Source organism: Dermacentor albipictus, chromosome 7, assembly GCF_038994185.2.
Source record: "Dermacentor albipictus isolate Rhodes 1998 colony chromosome 7, USDA_Dalb.pri_finalv2, whole genome shotgun sequence".
Classification (NCBI taxonomy): domain Eukaryota; kingdom Metazoa; phylum Arthropoda; class Arachnida; order Ixodida; family Ixodidae; genus Dermacentor; species Dermacentor albipictus.
In genome coordinates, this window is record NC_091827.1 from 58,882,103 (window position 1) to 58,902,852 (window position 20,750).

At 46.4% G+C, this 20,750-nt stretch overlaps 2 protein-coding genes across 4 annotated transcripts in view; one reads left to right on the forward strand and one right to left on the reverse strand.

The window, feature by feature from the left end:
* Positions 1-454: 454 nt before the first annotated feature.
* On the reverse strand, positions 455-20,105 carry LOC135912681 (endochitinase-like). Of its 2 annotated transcripts, none has more exons than XM_070522275.1 (10): positions 19,990-20,105; positions 18,984-19,042; positions 16,911-17,108; positions 13,015-13,080; positions 10,703-10,971; positions 7,956-8,065; positions 6,539-6,632; positions 5,592-5,768; positions 3,812-3,931; positions 455-1,309 (listed from the first exon to the last, which is right to left on the reverse strand). In XM_070522275.1, exons 4-10 carry the CDS (start codon positions 13,028-13,030, stop codon positions 548-550), a joined length of 1,548 nt encoding a protein of 515 aa, XP_070378376.1. In that variant the 5' UTR covers positions 13,031-13,080; positions 16,911-17,108; positions 18,984-19,042; positions 19,990-20,105; the 3' UTR covers positions 455-547. The 2 variants fall into 2 exon arrangements, with proteins under 2 accessions (XP_070378376.1, XP_065301266.2); XM_065445194.2 differs by lacking the exon at positions 19,990-20,105 and adding an exon at positions 19,679-19,836.
* The window catches only part of LOC135912619 (uncharacterized), a 29,206-nt gene continuing 26,022 nt past the window's right edge, over positions 17,567-20,750 (forward strand). For both annotated transcript variants that reach the window (XM_065445113.2, XM_065445114.2), the window contains exon 1: positions 17,567-17,615. The gene's annotated coding sequence lies outside the window, so the exon portion shown is untranslated. The remainder of the gene's footprint in view (positions 17,616-20,750) is intronic.

Consider the following 20,750-nt stretch of genomic DNA (forward strand, 5'->3'; position numbering starts at 1 on the left):
GCTCGTGTTTGATAGTTTTTATTTGCCGTGGCTGCAGCTATAGCATTGAGAAATGAACTTAGAAGAAGGGCGCACCATGTACACGAACTAGCAGCTGCTGTATGCCAAAAATCGACCAAGGTGAAGTAAGAGAAATGCAGAGCCACGTAAATGGCACAAGAAGGTTATCTCAGCGCTGGCTGATGCAGCACGATAAGGAGTTGTCTACTTTTATGACCCATTTCTGGCGCTGATCGTGTGCCTAGGTTCTAAGGTATTGTTCAGTAAGTACGGCACCTAATTCATAGCTGCAGCTCAGCACAAATCTACTACTTTCTATTTCAGAGGTGTTTAAGGTAAATGCTTATAACTTGGAGCGCATCAGTCATCGTAACTTGAATATTTGAACGAACTCTGCCGTTCGCACTATTATGCTATGTATCTGTATGTCTAGCGTGTCACTCACTACACTCAATGGAAATGAACATATGTGATTTATTGAAACGAAAACAAGGATATCGCCAGAGCACTGTGGTACACAAACATGCGTTCAGCTAAGCGCAGGACATCAAGACAACTTGCATTCGGGCCGGTTGGTGATCGCCGGCCAGTTGCATGTTTGACGCTCAATGTCAAAGATTGTATTCGGCGCGCAGTCCTTGAGGTACGGCGTCGAATGCACGCAGTGATAGTACTTGCTGCAGTCTGACTCATGTGGCAGCATCGTGTTGTCTTTGACTCCTTTGCAGACATTCTTGCTCGTCTCCGTCGCCGCCGTTGCACCAGTTGCGAGTGCCGGTGACGTCACAGATGATTCCGTCGACGTCGCGGACGATGCTGCGGACTTAGCAGACGATTCTGTGGATGTCACAGCCATTAGGTCACCGCTACCGGGCGAGGTGGTAGTCTCTGCTGGGAGCACCTTCCCGGGCGTACTCTGAACTTCCGTTGGAACTTTCGACGCAGGTACGTCTACCGGCGACGTCGCAGCAGTGGTTGGCGAACGAGTTGTTTCCTTGCCCGTTGGGCCTTTCTGCGGGTTCGTTGACGTGTTGGTCTCGAGCTGGGATGGTGTCGATACCTTCTTTGCACTGGTCGTTGTTGGCTTTGGTAGCGGTGGCAAGGTGGGCCACATTTTGGAAATGTCGGCGTCCCACCACGCCGCGTTCGGAGGATCGTAAGGATAGTCCATGTCGTGAGTTGCTTCCTTGAAGCTGGAGCGAAGGCCGTTGAGAAGGTTAGACTTTCCCGCGCATTGCGAGTTGTAGTCGTCCAGGTCCACGCTTCTGATGACTGCGCCGCGGTACTTGCGACCCATGATCATTTTTGCCTGCAATGCAGCAAAACAAAACGAGCATCAAAGAGCGAGGAACTACGACCGCAGCAGAAGAAATGGGCTTTACTGAAATACCACATTTTTATTTCCGGTACAGCTTCTTTCTTATGACCCCTGAAAGTGCATGATGTACCCTAAGAAAGCTAGCGCATTAATACCACATTTTTTTCCCGGATAAAGGCAACACGCCCACGTTATTAATGTGATTATTATTCTTTTGGGAACTTAACCCAGCGTTTGGCATGTTTCTCTGTCCACACCTTACCGTTGAGTCAATATGTTGCCCATGGTTTAATGGCTAGAGCATCGGACTGCTTTTCTGTGAGTGAACCGGGGGCGCTATAACATAAAACTATTCCAAACTTTTCTATTCCATTTCTGCTATCAGCCCTCCGCGATTGGTCAAAAACTTTTTTCGACCAGCCCCACTTCACATGTCTGTCACGCGACGTCACGAAAGCCGCAATACCTCCCCATCTGATATGATGTCTACACACTGATTATGCATGATTTGACAAAAAAAAGAAAAACAGTTATTTCTGATTCAACCCCTTTTCGCCATTAGCCCTCGGCTATTGGTAAAAAGTTTTCGGGCTCCACCCACTTCACCTGCCTGTCACGCGACGTAACAAAACCGCACAAACTCACCGCGTCACAGTGACGTGTACGCGATAAAGATGCATTAATATGCCGAACAAAACTGAAATCTTTTTCGGAATAGCCGCAGGCTGCCCCGTTCCGAAAGGAATAAAAGATGGCTGCCGCCGATCGCTTAGACGCTGGCTACTCGCACCTGCCGGAGAGCATGGGTGTATTTGCGTATAATAAAACTTCTTGCGTGACCGTGTAACGTTTTCAAGCATTTTCGGCACGTTTACTACCTCATTCTGCCAAGGCTTCTTTACTGAGGGTCAGTTTTAGCGTCATTCTTAAGCTTCCGTCGCATGCCGCCGCGATTTTCGACCAGCCATCACAAGATAAGTAAGGGAAAGCCGACCAATCGCAGACGCCGGCACCACCTTCTTCATCCGGTTATCTATTTTCAGTGCACTGGCTCTACCCCAGTGAATTCCTCTCCACTTGAGCGTTCTCCTCGCCTCTTGTCAGCCAATCAGATACGACAAGCCGCTCAGTGTAGGCCGTGTTATTCGTTTTTCAAGCAAACAAAAGTGACCACCTATGAACGAGGAGAGCGTTTGATTGGTCTGTTCAGACAACCCTGCGGGTGACCGCCCGGTGCTTGCGTCGGTGGTTACGCAAATTTGACGTCAGGAAATTGGAATAGAAACATATTGGAATGGTTTTACGTTATAGGGCCCCGGATTTCAAACCAACCATCGCGCTAGCCTGGGTCACTGGATATCTAATGTTCGTTATATGCCACCAGAGGCGCTTCAATTAGCCTCTGTTACATCAACTTGATTGGCTCCTGTCGGATGGCGACGAAAATGCACGCTGCTGGCGGAGCGCTGTCGATGAGGTAAAGAACGCCTTGCCGTTTCCTCGTCGCCAGTCACGACGCAGCCGACCTTGTTCACCACATGCACGCTTGAGTGCAGCATAATACCACTGCGCAAACGCTCCATCACATGGCTTTTTTTTCATATTTCGCCGGCTTTTTCTGCAACCCGGACAAAAAGGCTACGTGAGACGTATCGTAAAGAAAACAACTCGATTGGTGGTTTCTGAAGGTGCTCTACAAACCTGCATATCATGCTTGGGGTCCTCAGCCAAAAATTGAAAATTTGGGCAATTAAACTTCATTAATTAGGGAGTTATGGGGAAAACAAAAAAATGTCTGAGCTACTATAGGCTATTGCGAATGGTATGGGTTCGGCTTAATTCTATTCCGACGCACCTTTCATTTTGGATTCTTGGCTCAAGTTACGTGAGACACTCTGTATTTGTTATAACCTAGCGACTGGTTGGTTGGTATGCTATTATTTTGCCTGTTCTTGAGCAATTCTGTTTTATCATCTGCACAATTTATCAATCTAATAAACAGGAAAAAGAGAAATGGGCACGCACCAATGCGCAGTTCGCAAGCCCTCTTCAACTATGGCACATCACAGTTCTCCAGCTTTATATTATCTGAGAACGCCTATTAAGGAATAATGTCTCAGAGGAACATAAGTTTATCTCGTTAAGCCGTGGGGTATAGTTTTATCTCCCATCCCTCGAAAGTGCCATCTTTCAGGCAATGCCTGAGGGTTTTGGGAGCATGACCGAAAAACTTGCTTCTGGCTTGACCTTACACTAGCGCTGAAGGATACTCCGGCCCGAATTCAAAAAATCTCTTTGTGCACAGAATTTTGTAAGAATAGGCAATTGTCAATGGTGGCACGGGCATTACAGTAGCGGAAGCGGCCTGCCAAAAACGAAGAGCTCCTACGACTGGCAGAAAAATTTGGAGTTCACACCTGCTGCCACCGCATTATCCGCTGCCAGGTGTATGTGAACCCAAGGAAAATGTCTTATGGTATTAATATGCGCTACCTTGAGACGAATGCTTTCGTCGTCCTCGTAGGCCACGTATTCTTCGTCCTTCTTCAAAAACGGGCAGGCTTCTTGGCTGGAGCGTCCCTGCTCCCAGCCGCTTTGCATCTCGGAGCACACCTGGAACGCAGGTGAGCACGAAGTCTCGAGAACAAGCATTTCAACAGCCATTCTTTTAGACACTCATTTCTGACACAAGAGCGGCAGCATGGCGATGCTTAGGCACGCACTTTTCTTGCTCGCTCTGTCTTGCTGTATTCCTGATGTCCTCTGCCAAACTGCGAAAACTCAGTGTCCGTATTCACAAATGCAAAAAAGAAGAAAGAGAAACCGCTTACGCTAGAGCTCTTCTTCTTAAGAGGAAATTCTAGCCAGTCTTTAAGGTGGATACATCAATAGCGAATGCGACCGCACGAAAAGCAAATAGCAGCTCCGAACGAAAAGCTTTGTTATTATGTGCGGAGATCTTCCTGTAATAAATATTATTTTTGTCAATGTACTCAGTGCTGCGCATAAATGTGGCAAATATACCGAAGCAAAGGTGTCATACTGTTTCTCAGTGACATCCGCAGGAAAGGCTCATTAAATAAACCTAAGCCTTGCATTTGCAAAAAAAAAAAAATCGAGACTTGTTTGTAGGAGCAGCTGGCAGCCTATCGTGATGCTTGAGATATTAATGAACACCGTACGAACAAAAACTTGCTTTATTTATACCCTTGCCTCTGTATAGACAATGTGGGCTATATAGGTAACTACGGAGTTGCTCTACGATGTACGTGTTTCTTTGTGTCGGTCTAGCATTTAGACTTATTGATATTTCAAGAATATTCGATGAAAAGCCCGACACACTAAGTTTCTGGACGCTATCCATACATAGCGGAAATAGTCGAAGTCTCTACAGTGTTGGTACCAAGTGCGTACCATATGTTGAGTCCAGTTGGTCTAGGCGATCGAAATGAAAATTTCGACAGTTTTTTTTATAAATTAAAGAACGACAAAGTTTGACTAGAAAAAAGTCCGGCAGCATGTTACACTCCTGTAACACTTGAAGGCGAAAGCGTGCGGTACACTCGGTAATGTATTAAGCGATTGATCGGAGGGGTCAGACTTCTTTCAAGTCATAACGGACCGCAGCGTGAGGTACACGTAAGGCAAGCCGTTGTCTGCGAGCTTCGGCCTCAGTGTTCATTTACCTTTTCTTTTAGCTCGAAGAAAGAAAATACCTACTTTATGGTTACATTGACAAAGCGAGTACATTGTTCTGCCGTTTTTCATCTCCATTATAATTTCTTCACATTTAGTTTTTCCAGAGTGCGCATTAATATAATTATGCTGCTTTTTTATTTTCACTCGAATGTGTGCACGTTTACGCACAATTTACTTTTACGATTCTAAGTTGATCGATAATTTTTGATGTCAAACATAAATTATACATAAACGCATCTTTACGACTACTACATTTTATTTTGTACTCATTGTACTGCGTCGTTTTTGTCTCGGGAAGTTTGTATATGCCTGCACTGTTAAACTTGAGTATTATTGCTTTACAGAATCAAAGCAACTGTACCGATTCTTTATTTCGCATTTGTCCCCCGACCCCTCTTCATATGTCGAGCCTTCAACAGTAACTTGAATAATAAATACTCGTTGCCTTGAAGGACGACACAGGATCTCTTCGTGCATACATTAATAACACGTGCTGCCTTCCGGTAGTTCGATTGGCGCAGCAATGCAGCGCCTCCGAGTTCATTACATCAGAGTAACATTTGCGTCTTCTCACCTCGAAGGATGACAGGAATCCGTTCTGCTTGGTGTAATTAGCCTGTCGGCCCTCGAACACAACGTGCCTTCCGAAGCCTGAACCCGTAGCCGAGTAACTGCGACCGGACAACGTCACTTCCGGCACCACCCTCGAGCGCTCGGCGCCTCTCTTCACGATGAGCTCGAGTCTGTCAATCTGCGAGAAAAGGAACGGAGAACAAGGAAATTAGGCTGCATATTGAAGCGGGTTCCTCAAATGTGATATACACGCAGGAATCTATGGAAGAATGACGCAACGGCGACACAAAGCTCCAATGAGCCCTGAATAGAAATCTTATGGACGATTTCTGCATAAAGTCTGCATACTAGCTGTGTGGAGAAAACTTAACTTATTTATAATTTCGACTGTTTGTGGGATATTGTATTTGAACCCTTAGTGAACGCTGCTTCTGGAAGTAAATGTGCCATAGCTTAAGTGTATCACACCATTAAAACTGTCAGTGTACCTTCCTCTCTAGACAACTTAAGTATATTGGAAGACAAAGCGGGTCTGTAAGAATTCTTGAGATAGCCTTACGACTGCTTAATTATTATGTGGTTGATTCACTTAAACTTTCTTTAAAAAAAGATGCCTTCCTTGCCCATATTACGAATTTCGCAATCATGATAATCGGGAAAAGGAAGCAAATACAGGGAGGGTCAGAGCGACATGCAAGCGTATGAAATGCAATTATTCCGTGGTTTCGTGCTGGGAATATGATATTTGAGTGTATTTCTTTTGCGTTAAGGTTCTGCCATGCCGATATCGATCCGCCCATATGAAATCATAAAGGAAAAATAATTATCCCCCAATCTCTTTGCTTATTTTACTCAGACGTTTATTTCCTTGTCGTGCTATTATTCATTCCTTAGTATTCGACCAGCTCGCTAAGCAACAAATCACAATTAGAGAAATTACGTGCTCACATCAGACATGTCCATGGTCTTTGACACGTTCAGCCCTGCGCCTTTCGGAAACTCTTGGCAGTCGCTACTTTTTACAAAGAAGAAGTTGACCACTCTGAAAAAGAAAGAAGGTAAGGGTCGCACGAATGTGATCTGCGCTTCCAGGAATATGTCTGCAGCCATGCTGGGAAACAACGACAAGCCCAGCGTACGCGCATCTAAGAGAGGAGGGTTAGGTTGCATGAAACGAGGAGGATTAGGCTTACTTGTCCAGCATTCCTATAAGTAATGCGCAAACAAATCGACAGAGTGAAAAAAAAATTAAACGCAGAAACTCCCGTGGCAGCTATGTGAAAGATGCGTACGCACTTACTATGCTAATCGCCTGCTTTTCGTCGTCGCCTTATGCTGCTGCGTTTGGCGTGATGGCGAGGCAACGCCGCGAAAGGCGCATAGGGAAACGAAGAAACGCGATTGCAACGCGGCTAGGTGACTGTTCATCATTGTGCCGATCAAAAGGGCACAGTGATAATGCGATGCTAAATGCATTTAACATCGCATTTAGCATCGCGTCGCGCCATGTGTCACGCGATGTGACACGCGCGCCGCATAACGTCGATACGTGTCACACTTTGCATTGCAGTTGCGGTTGTATACCACCAGGTGTCCCGGCATGCAGCAGTTGCACGTAGCAGTAGCACTTGCATGCTGCATGTGGCTGGACCTGTTTAAGTCAAGCAGGCTAGGTGATCGTTTGTCACCGCTCGTTTCAGAGGATGCGAAAATAAATTACCACCGTCACGATCAGCAGCATCGTTATCATGTGACATGGATGTCACATCATGACATCGATGACGACATCGATAGCATCGACGATGTGACATCGCGTAGTCTGGCTCACGCGTCATGCCCCCTCGAGAGTTGCGAATCGCTGCTGAAGAAGCAAAAGTTGTTTTTATTCATGAAGTGCCTGCTGGGATTTATCGCTCACGGCCAACGCCGCCGACGCCGACGACACCGGCTTTTCTGCGACACGAGCTCCTTAACGCTGTCGCGTTAAAACATAGATCTACGGGTGCGGTTGCGACCAGGCAACATCGGGCTCAGCCCTCCACTTTGCAAAGAGCAGTACAAGTAGCAGCACAAGGCGCAGCTCGCCGTCGAAGCCGGGCGGACCGTTCATATACCCTGTTGTACGTGGAGCCGAAAGATGGCGGTCCCATCGAGTCGCTCCTGCAGCTTACGCACTGACTGTGTAGCGTGTGGCCGCGCAGGCCTGTAGCCGTCTTTTCTTTTTTGTGAGATAACCATTCGCAATATTTTCGTACTGCGAAAAAAAATAAAAAGAAGAAATCCTAGATGCTGCGCCTTATCATTTTCCCCTAGTCAGCATGCAGCGAAGTTCGATTCGCGCAAGCAAGCCTCATTCCGCACTCACTCTGAGAGCCTGTTGATGTTGAACAGGTGGTGCGTGGAACTGTCGAAAGCGGGCAGCGTCAGGATGATGTGCCACTTTGCTATATATGTTTTGAACCTCTGGCGTATTTCCTGCAAATAAACAAATAAATAAATAAATAAATAAATAAATAAATAAATAAATAAATAAATAAATAAATAAATAAATAAATAAACAAACAAATAAACAAACATGGAAAGCATGGGGGGGGGGGCAGATAAAATATTCGGAGACATACAAACGCGTGAACACATTGAAACGAATGCGAAAAGTGGATGGGGCAAGCAGCAACAACAACATCGCACAGGACCTGCCGACATTCCAGAAAGAAGGGCGTAGAACCATATTATAGGGACACATAAGGTTAGCACAAACATATTTTGGAATAACTAAGTACTCCTTTACAACTCAGTTTCCGTTAATATTGCGGCAAGAGGTTGATTGCAGGAAAAAGTAAAAATAAAGGACAAAATGCCGTCCTTTTTTTTAAAACTTTTCGCCGAAACACTATAGCGCAGCTGTCAATGTGACTTCGTATACATTTCAACGTATTTTCAAGTATTTAGCGTCCGTTGTGGGGAGCAATTATAACTTTACCGTTTGTGTAAGTTCAGTGGTTGGATCCTCCTTGAATCCTTTCGAATGTAATGAAGTCCATCTCTCTCTGTTTCTCTCTCTCTCAGAAAAAAGCGGCCTCGCCACCCGCCTTTTGTATTGGCGTCTGTTCTGTATTTTCGTTATTGCAGAGGCGTAACGTACTAAAGCAGCTCGACTTACATTCATCACAATTTTCCCGAAGAAGGGAAGGAAGGAGTGAAGAACAAATTTGACGGCATATAAAATGCTTAAGTAAAACACAGGAAAAAAAAAGCTTGTCTGCTGCGAAGAGAAAAAAATACAAAAGACTCCGCAGATCATGTCGCTTCTTTCGATCATGCATACATTTCATACCGCGCTCTCTCACAGCTATCTTAACGAACCGTAAGCAAACCATTCGTCATAAAAAACAAATACTTACCTTGCGATTTATTCAAACTTAGATGCCTTTAGGGAGAGTCTGGGGCCTATTGAGTACCTAATTCAGTTCCGACGTGTAAAAAAAATAAATGCTAGAACAACGAATAAAACCTGAAGTTCTTTAGTTATATTTTTTCCGCTCAAAAAACTTGAATTGGTGCTAAAGAGCTTAAAGCGTGCACAAATACTGCGACAGGCATTGCTTCTTTATAAACGCTACCTTTAAGGCGAGGTTACTGGTGCGAGAGGTTCCAATTCATTTCAGCCAGTGTGAGATTTCATTTGAACCAGCAGTGATTTCTAGAATCAGTAAAGAATGCTCGTTGCTCTTACCGAGATAACTGCAAAGCTATAAAGGAAATTTCCTAGTGAAGCCTGATAGGAAGTGGGACCTCAGCTGCAGCTGTTTCCGTAATGCGTTCTCAACGACTTCGCCTATAAGCGCCTTCACTGTGTGCGTTTCCTTGCGGATAATTACTCTCAGACGTTTGCTTCCATTCGCGTTGTCCCCTTGGCGATGTCGGAGGTCCGGCATCAACGCAGGAAGTGAATTTCACGCGCATCATTTGGCAAACGGGAGTTTTCCCTTACGAAACTACTTAGTCCATTGTCGTGCCCCGCTAAACAGACGTGTGTCTTGACAGATGTTCTTGTAGACAGCTATCTGAATAATTTATTTTGTAGATATTTCTTTTTTATGAACTCTACGTTAACCGAGTGTTCGATAACAGGAGTACTTGAAAACTGACATTCGCGTGCTACGCGTATAGCGGACTTTTTTATTCAACCGTGTACATGAAATTTCCCTTAACGCAGGTGCATATGAGTAACCTATACCGACTTGGTTTGGTGCATTCCGTTGTTTACATTTAGTTATCGTATACTTAGTACGTCCGTTTTTTTGTGGCGCACGTGTGCATTTTTATGAGGGAGTGGGCAGTTACAGTTTCTCAGTTGTGTATTGGAGACTGCCGGCTCTATAATGTAGCCTGCGTTCCCATCTGTGTGCAGTTATGCAAACAACAACGAAAAAAAATGGCTGTGGCTTAGCTAAGGTTAAGCCCAGGATGCGAAGCATACTAGCCTTTATTTTAACGCGACAGCGTTAAGGAGCTCGTGTCGCAGAAAAGCCGGTGTCGTCGGCGTCGGCTCAGGCGCGCGGCGCTTGCTCAGGCGCACATTTCGTTGTCGCGCCGAACGCTGCGTTGCTCGACGCTCACCGCGTCCGACGCGGGGCGCGTAGTCGCTGCGCCGTAGCAAAGCCACCTAGAAACAGTCTCTGTAGCACGCCACAACCTTCGCTTCTCATTCCAACGAGCAGCTATGTCTCCAGGAGGCATCTCACCTCGTGAGTGTCTAGCAGAGGCAAGCGCAGCTGCTTATATACCGCCGCGACCCCGCGAGCGACGGCGCGAGTTGGAGCCCCGTTTCTCATCTGTCGTGACGTCACGGTGTCACGTGGTCAGCCTTGAAGGCGACGCCGCGAGCGACGGCGCGAGTTGGAGCCCCGTTTCTCCTCTGTCGTGACGTCACGGTGTCACGTGGTATTGAAGGCGACACCGCCGCGCCTGAGGAGCTGGGTTGAGCTCTAGTAATATGCTTCGCATAAAAAGAAATGCTATACTCAGGGGAGCAGCGCGCGCTTCGATTTCGTGGACCCACCCCTGTCTCGTGGGATGTCTGCGACGCTTAGAGTGGCGCTTAAGCCTTACCCATAAGAAAGGGTGTATCAATTTAGCCGTGTCCCACGTCCACACCGAGTCCTGCGCCGTCCTCGAGCCGGAAAAGAAGTCGACGACGATGCCGTCCAAGCCGTACGTCTTGACCCACTGCGAGATGCTGATAACCATGTCCCTGTAGAGGTGCATCTGCCGCAGGAACTGCCAGTACCTCTCTACCGTCTCGTGCGGGCCGCCGATGCCGAGCAGCAGCTTGAGTTTCGGGTTCCTCTTCTTCAGCTCGCTCAATTCACGAAAGCCGCCTTGTGGAGAAGAATAAGGAAAAACAAACGCGCATTTTTACCCAAGCTTGACGGAACGAAGAAAAAATAAAGAAAGTTGACACTGGGAGTAACGTTAGAAGACTTCGGAAAGATGGCGGCATGGATTAGAGAGCAAGCGTGTGTAGCCGAAACTCTAATAGTTGAGATTAACCGGAAGAACCCGAGCAGGCCAGTCTGCGATGCTATGAGTATAGAGCGGATGACCAGCAGTTTGTCATAGTTACATATAGAGCGTGAACGGAACGGAAAGGCCGTCGATGTTACGAGGTGTGATGAGATTTGGATTACTGGCGTAAAACGTAGTCGACCGAGAAAAATTTGGAGGACGCTCAAGCTTCGCCTTGAGGATGGAACGAGATAGCATTCAGAGATCCCTGACTGGTTCTCACGCTTCCGGGCAGCTGCAATTTATGTGCACGTAATGTTTTTCTGGAATCATTAGCGGCGAACGCTACATACGCGCGAAAGCGAGCTTCCATGGTTCTCGTTTTGAGGGCGTTGCAAGGAACCGAGCGGGCGGCTCCGGTCTTAGTGGGATAAACCTCATACGGCAGCTGGAAACCGCTCTCGCGTTAAAAGGGGTTTGCGTTTGAGCTCCTTCGTAACAGAATTATGTTTTCTCATGTATTCAGGATACAATCAGACGCTATCGTATCTGTAGGTTGAGTGCGAGTCGTTCTTTACAAATTTTCTGACGCATTTCACTTCGAGAAGTTCAATTATTTCAATAACGCATCTGCGCCACGCGGAGGGCCTGCGTGGATAGGGATGCGTGATTTGATATTACTTTCTTGGCCGGGGACACCGCCGCCGACACCAAGACCGGATTTTCTGCGACATGGGGCCCTTAACGCTGTCGCGTTAAATGAAGTAATTGGAGATTGCTGTAAGAGGCTTTCGCAATGCCGGTGCACCGACTCAGCTGCTTATGATTATCTTGACGTATATTCGCCAGGGGATAAAGTATGAGGCGTGCCGTTAGATTGACAGACATCAAACAGACAGACAGACAGACAGACAGACAGACAGACAGACAGACAGACAGACAGACAGACAGACAGACAGACAGACAGACAGACAGACAGACAGACAGACAGACAGACAGACAGACAGACAGACTGGTAGATAGATAGATAGATAGATAGATAGATAGATAGATAGATAGATAGATAGATAGATAGATAGATAGATAGATAGATAGATAGATAGATAGATAGATAGATAGATAGATAGATAGATAGATAGACTGCGTATTTAGGTAACACGAAACAAACCGCAGTTGCGAAGAATGCTGGCAAAGAGGTAGTCACATGGGTGACAAACCGTAAACTCCTCTTATTCTCCAAGGAACACTAAATTTTATTTCAACACCCCCTCTTTTCCTTATTCTTGCGGCCAAATCAGAAGTGTTCGAAACGCACAATCCTTATCGCAACAACTCGGACTGGCATGCCAGCAGGAAATGTCATTTGAATGCAGGATAAGTGTTCATTTCACATTTGCACACCGTGTACAATCATTGTCAGAAGCTTACAGGGCGATGCTTGCGTCAAAAAATCAGAATTTCTGCTTATTCCGGGTGCGCAGCCGCAAAAGTAAGGAAGGGCCAAGTTAAGCGCAGGCACACACTCCTATAATTTTAAATCTGTGTAGGTTGGCTATACGGAAATTCAGCTTTAAGATGATTTTCCACCCTGTCGACATTTTACACCAATCCTTGAAACGAGTGTCGTCTAGCCATCAATTCGGCTGAACAACGCTAAAATTAAAAATGATATTATGAGGTCTTACGTGCCAAAAGCAGCGTATGATCATAAGGCACGACGTAGTGCGAGACTCCGGAATAATTTGGACCACTTGTGGTTCTTAACCTCCACCCAGTGTATGGTACACGGCTGTTTTTGTTTTCGTAACCACTGCGCGTCGGAGATGCTGCGAACGCCGTAAATATATCTAAAACATACGTTTCATCCCCCCCCCCCCCCCCCCCGAAAAAGGAAAAGACACAGAGGAATGACTTACGATGTGGAGGTAGCATCCATATCGGATTGTAGAGGAATGATTTAGAGTAAGACCGGGCCTCTGGATCTGGATAAAAAGAACACAAGTTTACTGGTGCTGAGCAACCTGGCGGCAATCAAAATATATGACCATTCGCTTCTTGCATTAGAGTCAATGAGACGGAAGAGGTATTCGAGCTAATTGTTGCACGCGAAAGCGGAGGTCGTACGTGACCCGGTCATAGCGATTGTAAGCGCTGTATTTTTGAGAATTACGTGAAAGGGCCGGAGCCTTTCAGACGCTGCGTCTGCGTCCGTAAGAGTCGAAAGGATGCCTCCCATTCACGACAGCTGGACAGAAGCAAGGCAATGCTATTTGCCTCTGCTTGGAGCAAGTCAGACTACTGCTGTGTATTTCGCCTAATTACAGAAGTAGTTACTGTAACTCAATCAACTACTCATATGATATGTTGATAGCAAAAGTGTATATGAGAAAATTGTAGACCATCACGAAACATTTCCCAACCCAGTGTTCTGTTGCTCGATACGCGCCACATAAAAGTTACTTTAGAAGCCCGACGGAAAGCCCGCGAAATACTAAAAATAGCTGCGTGACTATACGGACGGGCGGAACGAAACTTCAGGGAGAAAAGGACCTACGAGGTTGCCAGCCTGGGCTCAGGCCACTCGTGCATTATGTGCGGTGAGGCATAGCTTTGACACCGCTGCCCAGGCCCACTGGATAGCCCATAGTTGGTCGTGTAGTTCCGAGCTAGTCAGAGCGCTTAGCCATCGCTCGTCGAGAAGGTCCGGTTCTATGTTTTCCTCTGCGTATATTGCTCTGATCTCTGTGCATTTCCTTAAAATGTGTGCCATGTCTGCGTTTTCGTGCTTGCAGTGCTTGCAGCTCGCGTCTGGGTATTGTCTTGTATTTACCCTGTTTAAATGTGCTTGGGTTTCGGAACGTCCTGGTTTGCAACCTTCTCCAGTCTGTTTCTTCAGATCTGTCGAGTTGTTCGTGGGGCTGTGGGTATGCTTCTCTGTTGCGTATAGTGTGTCAGTATGTCGTGGTACATGGCCAGTATGTCCTTGTCGTCTTGTATCGCTACTTTGTCGCCGTCGCCTCCTCCGTATTCTCCATCGCCTCCGCCGCAGTCCTGCCCCCTCCTCGGTTTTTGCGGAGTGTTGGACCGTCACTGTCCCAGCCGTGGTGGCTTAGTTCTCGCCCGGCTCAGAGGGCCTTCTCGTTCAACTTGGGAGGTGCGCTCGGACATCTTGTGGTTACTTCTCCCATATGTGCCGGGATCCAGTTGAGGTATTAGGGTGTGATTTTGCCGTTCTTGAAGTCTTCTGCTCTGCGGTTCAGGATTTTGGCTGCCTCGGTGGAGACCCAGCCCTTTGTGAAGTTCCTAATGGCCGTCTTTTAGTCGCTGATTATTGTTCTGTCTCGTTGCTGACCATCGATTACAGCCAATGCGATTGCCGTTTCTTCTGCTGCCTCCGACGATGTGGTCCTTATGGAGTCCCCCTCCATGGTCTTTTCTTTCGTATCTACGACCGCCATCGCGAAGAGGGAGGTACCCTCGCCACCGTCGACACCACCATTGTGGTGTCGGTGGTGGCGAGAGTACCTCCACCATTTTGGCGAGAGTAAACACTACCATTTTTCGCCTCAGTGCTCCCTTCAGTTGATAGTCGGCGTTCGTGTTGTCCACTTCTCTACTCTTGTGTCCTGTCTGCACGCCTCACTTATATTTTGCATAATGAATCCTTACCAACTAGCTCAGCTTTCTGTCGTTCTATACCATTGTGGTCCCAGTTTCGGGGGTACCGGGCGGCGTCTACGAAGAGCACCCCCTCCCGCGCGCCGTGCTTCTTGAGGATCGTTTTCCTGCGGTATTTTCTTCTTTCGACATTGTGCACGGGGTACACGTTCTTCGGGATATTTTCCGTATTTATTGCGGCTCGGGATGTCCGGGTGAATCTGCGTCTTGGGGCCCTTCATTCCGTGGTAGTTTACGTCGATCTTCTCCATGATTTCTCTGCCCGCCTAGGTTCCGGAGAGTCTTTCGAGTTGCGCTATCCTCTGTGCTTCCGCGATTTCGTCCAGCGTGTTATGTACCCCGAGCTGTAGTAACCTAATACACACCTCGATAATTAGAACGAGAGTTAAAAAAGTTATCGTATGTTGTTTCCGACGGAGAAAAGAAACATGTCTTTACAGCTCGAGGACAGAAAGTACTGCTTTTGTTGTCAATAGAAAGGTACGCCGGGAAGAGGAGAAAAAAGCATGTGCGTATTGGGAGTTTTAGCGGCAAGGAACGCCATGTGATAAAAACATCGCAAAAGCGAGGGAACGTTTTATTGCTGTTAAAAGAGTGGGGCTTGTCTAAGCGTGATGGATTGACGCCGGGATGACGGGATCACTGGGGCACGTTGCCGTCGTGTGCGGGCATTAGCTACGAAGATGTGCACCAGACGGACGGTCGCTACAGAGTTATGTAATCACCTTTAAATAAATAATGGAATGTCAGAAAATAAAAGAAATTATTGGCGGTTTCTCAACCGAGACTCTAAACAACATTCACTTTGTTTTATTCACGTTAGAATTATCTGTGCTTTTTTAAGGTTCAGTGCGTGGTAGCTGGGACACAATGTATACGCTATGCCCGATTGTTCATAAAAATTAAGAAATTTTGAAGGCTATGCCCGAATTTAATTATGCTGAAAACAAAAGAAACGAAATGCTACGAAGGTTAAGGAAGCAAATGGTCACGTATCTTGCTTTAACATTTGCTACATACACCGCAGTCTAGTATGTTGCCCGTCTCGACTTCATCTTCGTTGTCTTCGCAAAAATTTCTATCTGTATAATTTAACCTTATCTATCTCTGTATCGATGTAGCCTTTTGTGCTTTTCCCCACTAATACTCTAAGCGTGTTTTGGTTTTCTCGATCTCTGACCCGTTAAGGCTCCCACCGGCTTTGAACCGCAGTGCTTCCCGAAGGTGGGCGTTCCGTTTATGTAGAGCAAGTTACGCCACGTTGCGGCAAATTCGCTCAACATATTGGTCATGTTTAACCACTTCACTTTCAAAGAAATATGGTGGACACGGAGGGGGTATACCATACTCCTACTACGAAGGTGTTCGAATGACCGGCTTTCTACATCGACTCGTTAGACGTTAGACGGTGCTGTACTGTTTTGCTAATGCACATCAAGTTTTGGTTAGAATGACGTGAACCTACGATTAGTCGTTTACGACTTTCAGGGCCGATACGGCTTCTTTTCGGAATTAAGCCCTTTCTTCCCTTTAGTACTTGCCTTTATTTTGAAATCTGACTTGTTCAATTTCTGTGCTATTCATGGGCTATAGTTGTTAGCATACTTCACAATGAACCAATAGCAGCAAATTTTTTTTTATGTGAGAACCAACTCTGAGTGATGTTTTACCTTCAGTATGTGTAGTGACGGCGGTCGCACTGGAATGAAGTTCTTGCGCGGTTGCATGACGACATTTTCGTTTTACTGAAGTTCCTAAAGCGCTCCCTTAACTTTTTACACATGCGTTGCTGTTCTTACATATTACCTTCACTGTTCCTTTCTATTTCGCTTGTTTTGCTGTACCGAATGTTCGCCAGGTACTGCTGTAGTTTGTTCGCTTCACTGTGAGCGAGCCCTCTCACTGCAATGCCTAAATGGTATTGTAGGTAAATAAATAAATGAAGAAGTAAATAAATAATTAATTAATTAGTTAATTATTTAAATAAATAAATAACTAAGTAAAATAAATAAATAAAAATAAATAAATATCCCGTTTACGGGCTATCCGATGACTCAAGGTGGATGTGTGGCACTACTATACAAGAGGCAGTAATCAACACGCTCTGAGTGTAACAGGAGCGCGATGTATTTACCAAGGCTCAGCTCCTTCTCGGTCAGCTTTATCGCACCGGTCTCGTTGTCGATGGTCACGTGTGAGTAGATGACCGCATCGCACAGCTCGGCGGGAATGTCTTTCGCGCTGAAGTTGTGCGGCGCCGGTCGCCAGCGGGAGAAGGCGTCCCAGACGCAGAACGTGTAGAACGTGGGTTTCTTCGCCGAAGCAGCAGTGGCTGTAAACGTGAAAAGCATTGTAAATCGATGCTACAGCGTATGCGTCCCTCCGAGGACGAACACGACGTTGCCGGTTCGGCGCCCAGCCATTTTTGGCGGCGTTCCGAGGGAATGTGTACAGGTTAAATATCTCAGTCAAAATAGGAACTACAAATAAAAGAAAAAACATTGTGTATGGCAGCACCATTAAAAAAAAGAACAAAATTTTGAGTGGCACTGCGCGAAACAATGGAACGTGGGTTGCGCCAGCATTTCATTTATATTCATGTTAAACCCTTCAGCTTCAACTTGAAATAATGACGGAAATTACGGAACCATTTACGGAAAATTACGGAAAAATTACGCAAAAGCTTTACTTATTCGTCTCTAATTACTGGAAAATGTTCAATACATATATGCAGCAGTGCGTGGCGTTGGGTTGGTTGGTGTTTCTGAAACGTGAGGCAGTGTAGCAAGACGACGACAAAGAGGAAGGGAGACAGCGGAAGCCTTCAGTAACGGCAGTGGTTAGTACTGCAGGAACTCCTTTTCTATAGCGCGCACCGCCCCAAGTATACGTGAACAAATTGCATGATCAACGAAATATAAATCGTAAAGTTTTTTTCAAAATGCGTGAATAGTGGGAGGCTGCGAATAAAACGCATTTAACTAAAGTGACAGTGTTTAATAATTAGCGCTCATCAATGCTTTTAGGAGTGTTTGCAATAATTGCCCGTTCAATACTTTTATATCGCGGATCAATATGTTGCACATATTACGCGCATTCACTGTCCGAAAGTATTGAAATCTGAACTCGTCAAGCTGTTCAGACAGCTTTTTATTGCGATAGCAACTATGACGACGCTCGAGGCGCAATTCAGACCGTCGATGTCGCCGTAGCCGTGATGTCCCGCTGTCGACGGTACGCGCAAAGCCTGCACTGAACCACAGTTACACTGACTCCTGAGACGAGCAGTGCGTTTGGCTCGGTGTATATGTATACACATAACAGGGCTGCGTTCTGCCTACGGCCGCTGGCAAGAGCGTCGTGAGCGCGCTCATTATTGGCGCACAAGCGTTTCTGCTGAGCTGCTTGCGCCTGTACTCAGTGGTCTGAGCGCTTAGCGTCAAGGTTAGGCGTTATCTTACATTTCACTGGGTGCTTTGACTAACGCCGATGGTGCATCGTCGGTTTTCATCTCGGTAGCAATCGAGGTGCCACGCCTCCGATGCCGGTGTGCTACTCCCCAATGCGAGCGTTGTGAGACGCCTACCAGCCGCCAGAGGGCGGTTGCTTCTGCTTTACCCTAGTTTACCCTACTTTACCTTACTTTACCCAGCAGCGATTGCGCTGCTTTACGTAGTTCTTGATAAAGCAGAATACGTTACAGCAATATCTGTTTATATTGGCAAGCTACGGAGAGGATAATGTGTTGTGCGGTTAGAAAGGACATTTATGCCATTCAGAGGTCTCATAACAAAAATAGAAATTTTTTATATGTTACGCATTAAGTTAGCCAATGATAATTATTTTTGTCTACGAGAATTTTTTCTCACTGTCAGTGGAACGTATTCTCAGGAACATTGATGTGCATCGCACAGTGTGCCGGACCAGCGAGAGGTCTCGGAAATTTACGTTTCTCGAGAGTGAAAGTTCTTTGCATTTCCTGAAAATATTTACCATGACTCGTAAAGGAAACCCAAAAAGAAAAATAAACGCGAAGCAACGAGTGAACACAATTTTTCAGACCTCAACAATTACTTAGGGCGAGTAGAAGTAGTAGCTGAAAAAATTCAGAAATATGTCAAGCCTAGTAAAGTTGTGAGAAAAAGTACGCTTGATTTCATTTGTAGTCAATGAAATTGTGGCATGTACTAGTGAACTTAAAACGTACCGGAACAGCAAACGACGATGTACGCGACCGCGAAGAATACGAGGGCTTTAGACGAAGACCTGAAACATAGGAGAGAATGGCGAGTTCAGACGGCATCGCTCCGATGAAGTCGGGTCAGACAGAAGACGGGATTCTGAAAATAAGCTGGAACATGTGGCGCGACTTGCCCAACATTAACTCAAAGGAAACTGAGCATTTCGTCCGAAAACGTGTTCGCCTCCTCTTGTATTAAGATATGTGTAGCTTAGACCTTTATAGACAATACTGATTCTAAAAATAGCAAAGAAGTGGTAAAAAATCTGGCTCTACAAATTTATATTTGGTTTGCTAAAAATTTTGCTAGGCCAAGTAAAAAAATGGTGATGATTGGAGGTCTGTACACTTCGTTTTGAGCACGTGTTATGTTTAATATAAACAATCCAGTTCCGGCCATCTGGAACATCAAAGCATGACAAAATGCTCATAGATATAGAAAGGACAGAACTAAGTTATAATAAAACGAATAAACCTAAATATTCCCTACGAACCTGAAATAGCCACTGAATAATTTTACACGCGATTCGATGAAAGTAGCCAACCAAAAAACCACTTATAATGGTTTGAATTGAACTCCTTCCTACCACTCACTTGTCACTGCTCATGACATGATTTATCCGCTTGAGCTGTCAAGTGTCAGGCGAAATTGAAGTACTCACCTGAACGCCATAGCTACGTTGAATATGAAGCGCGTTTCTGAGCAAAACTAAAGAGACATAGTTTAGTGTCGAACTGCAGCACACACAATCGGCCGGAATACGTCGTTTTGTCTCAAGGGGTACTTCGCAATGCTCGCACGTTGCATCAATGCCAATTATTCCGCACTCTTATCAGCACTTTATCGTGCCCTCGTTTAACAAAAGGCCATGCGGCGAGATTGTCTGTTCGGGGAGATTACAAGTTCATCTGCTTGTATGGGACTCTGCCTGTGATCAAGGAATCGGTGAAGCATGTCAGAAGAGTTACCAACGCTGGAAATTGGGGTCTTCTGTCCCTCCGTCTGTCCTCTCCGTTGCATTGTGCCGTCTTCCTCGGAGCAATTGGCCTGGTTGGCTGGGATCCTTTTTGAATTCTCTCGTTGTCGAAAAAGTCTCAATTCCACCCGAAAGTCGAAGCATCGATTGCGATAGCAAATTAGTAGACAGCCATAATAAGCAAGGATAGTAGCTTTATCGGCCATACAGGCTTGACAACAATGACTTACTAACTGAATTAACAAGCACGGTATCAGCGCGGCCAGGCAAACATGCCCACGTCACACTCGACGACCGCGGACACTCGCTGTGACAACGCCGGTGTGAGGAAGTGCGGCAGCAGCAGCGACCGAAGTGACCTTCGTGCCTTCCATCACTTCAACGCAAACTGAGCGGCGAGAACACAGTACGCGCAATGCTACGAGCCGTCGGCCTACCTAGACTCTGCTCCCAAGCAGCAGATTGTTGTCAACATAAAGCCCGCGCGTGCGCGCGCGTCCGCACCACCGCAGTTGTCGCCGCAGTACAACCCCCCCCCCTCCCCCCGACTGCCCTCCCCCCAGTTTCGAGCGCGCGGCGGAAGACGGCGCGCTTCCTCCCCGCTTTCTTTCCTTGCGCACGTCAGATTGAGCCGCGATCGTCGGCTTACGCTCGCACGCTTTCACTTGCACATACAGCGTACAGCGCGCGGCAACAGTGTTACCACTTTCGGACTTTAAACGTAACATCACGGCGACGCCCACGCCGATGGCAGAAA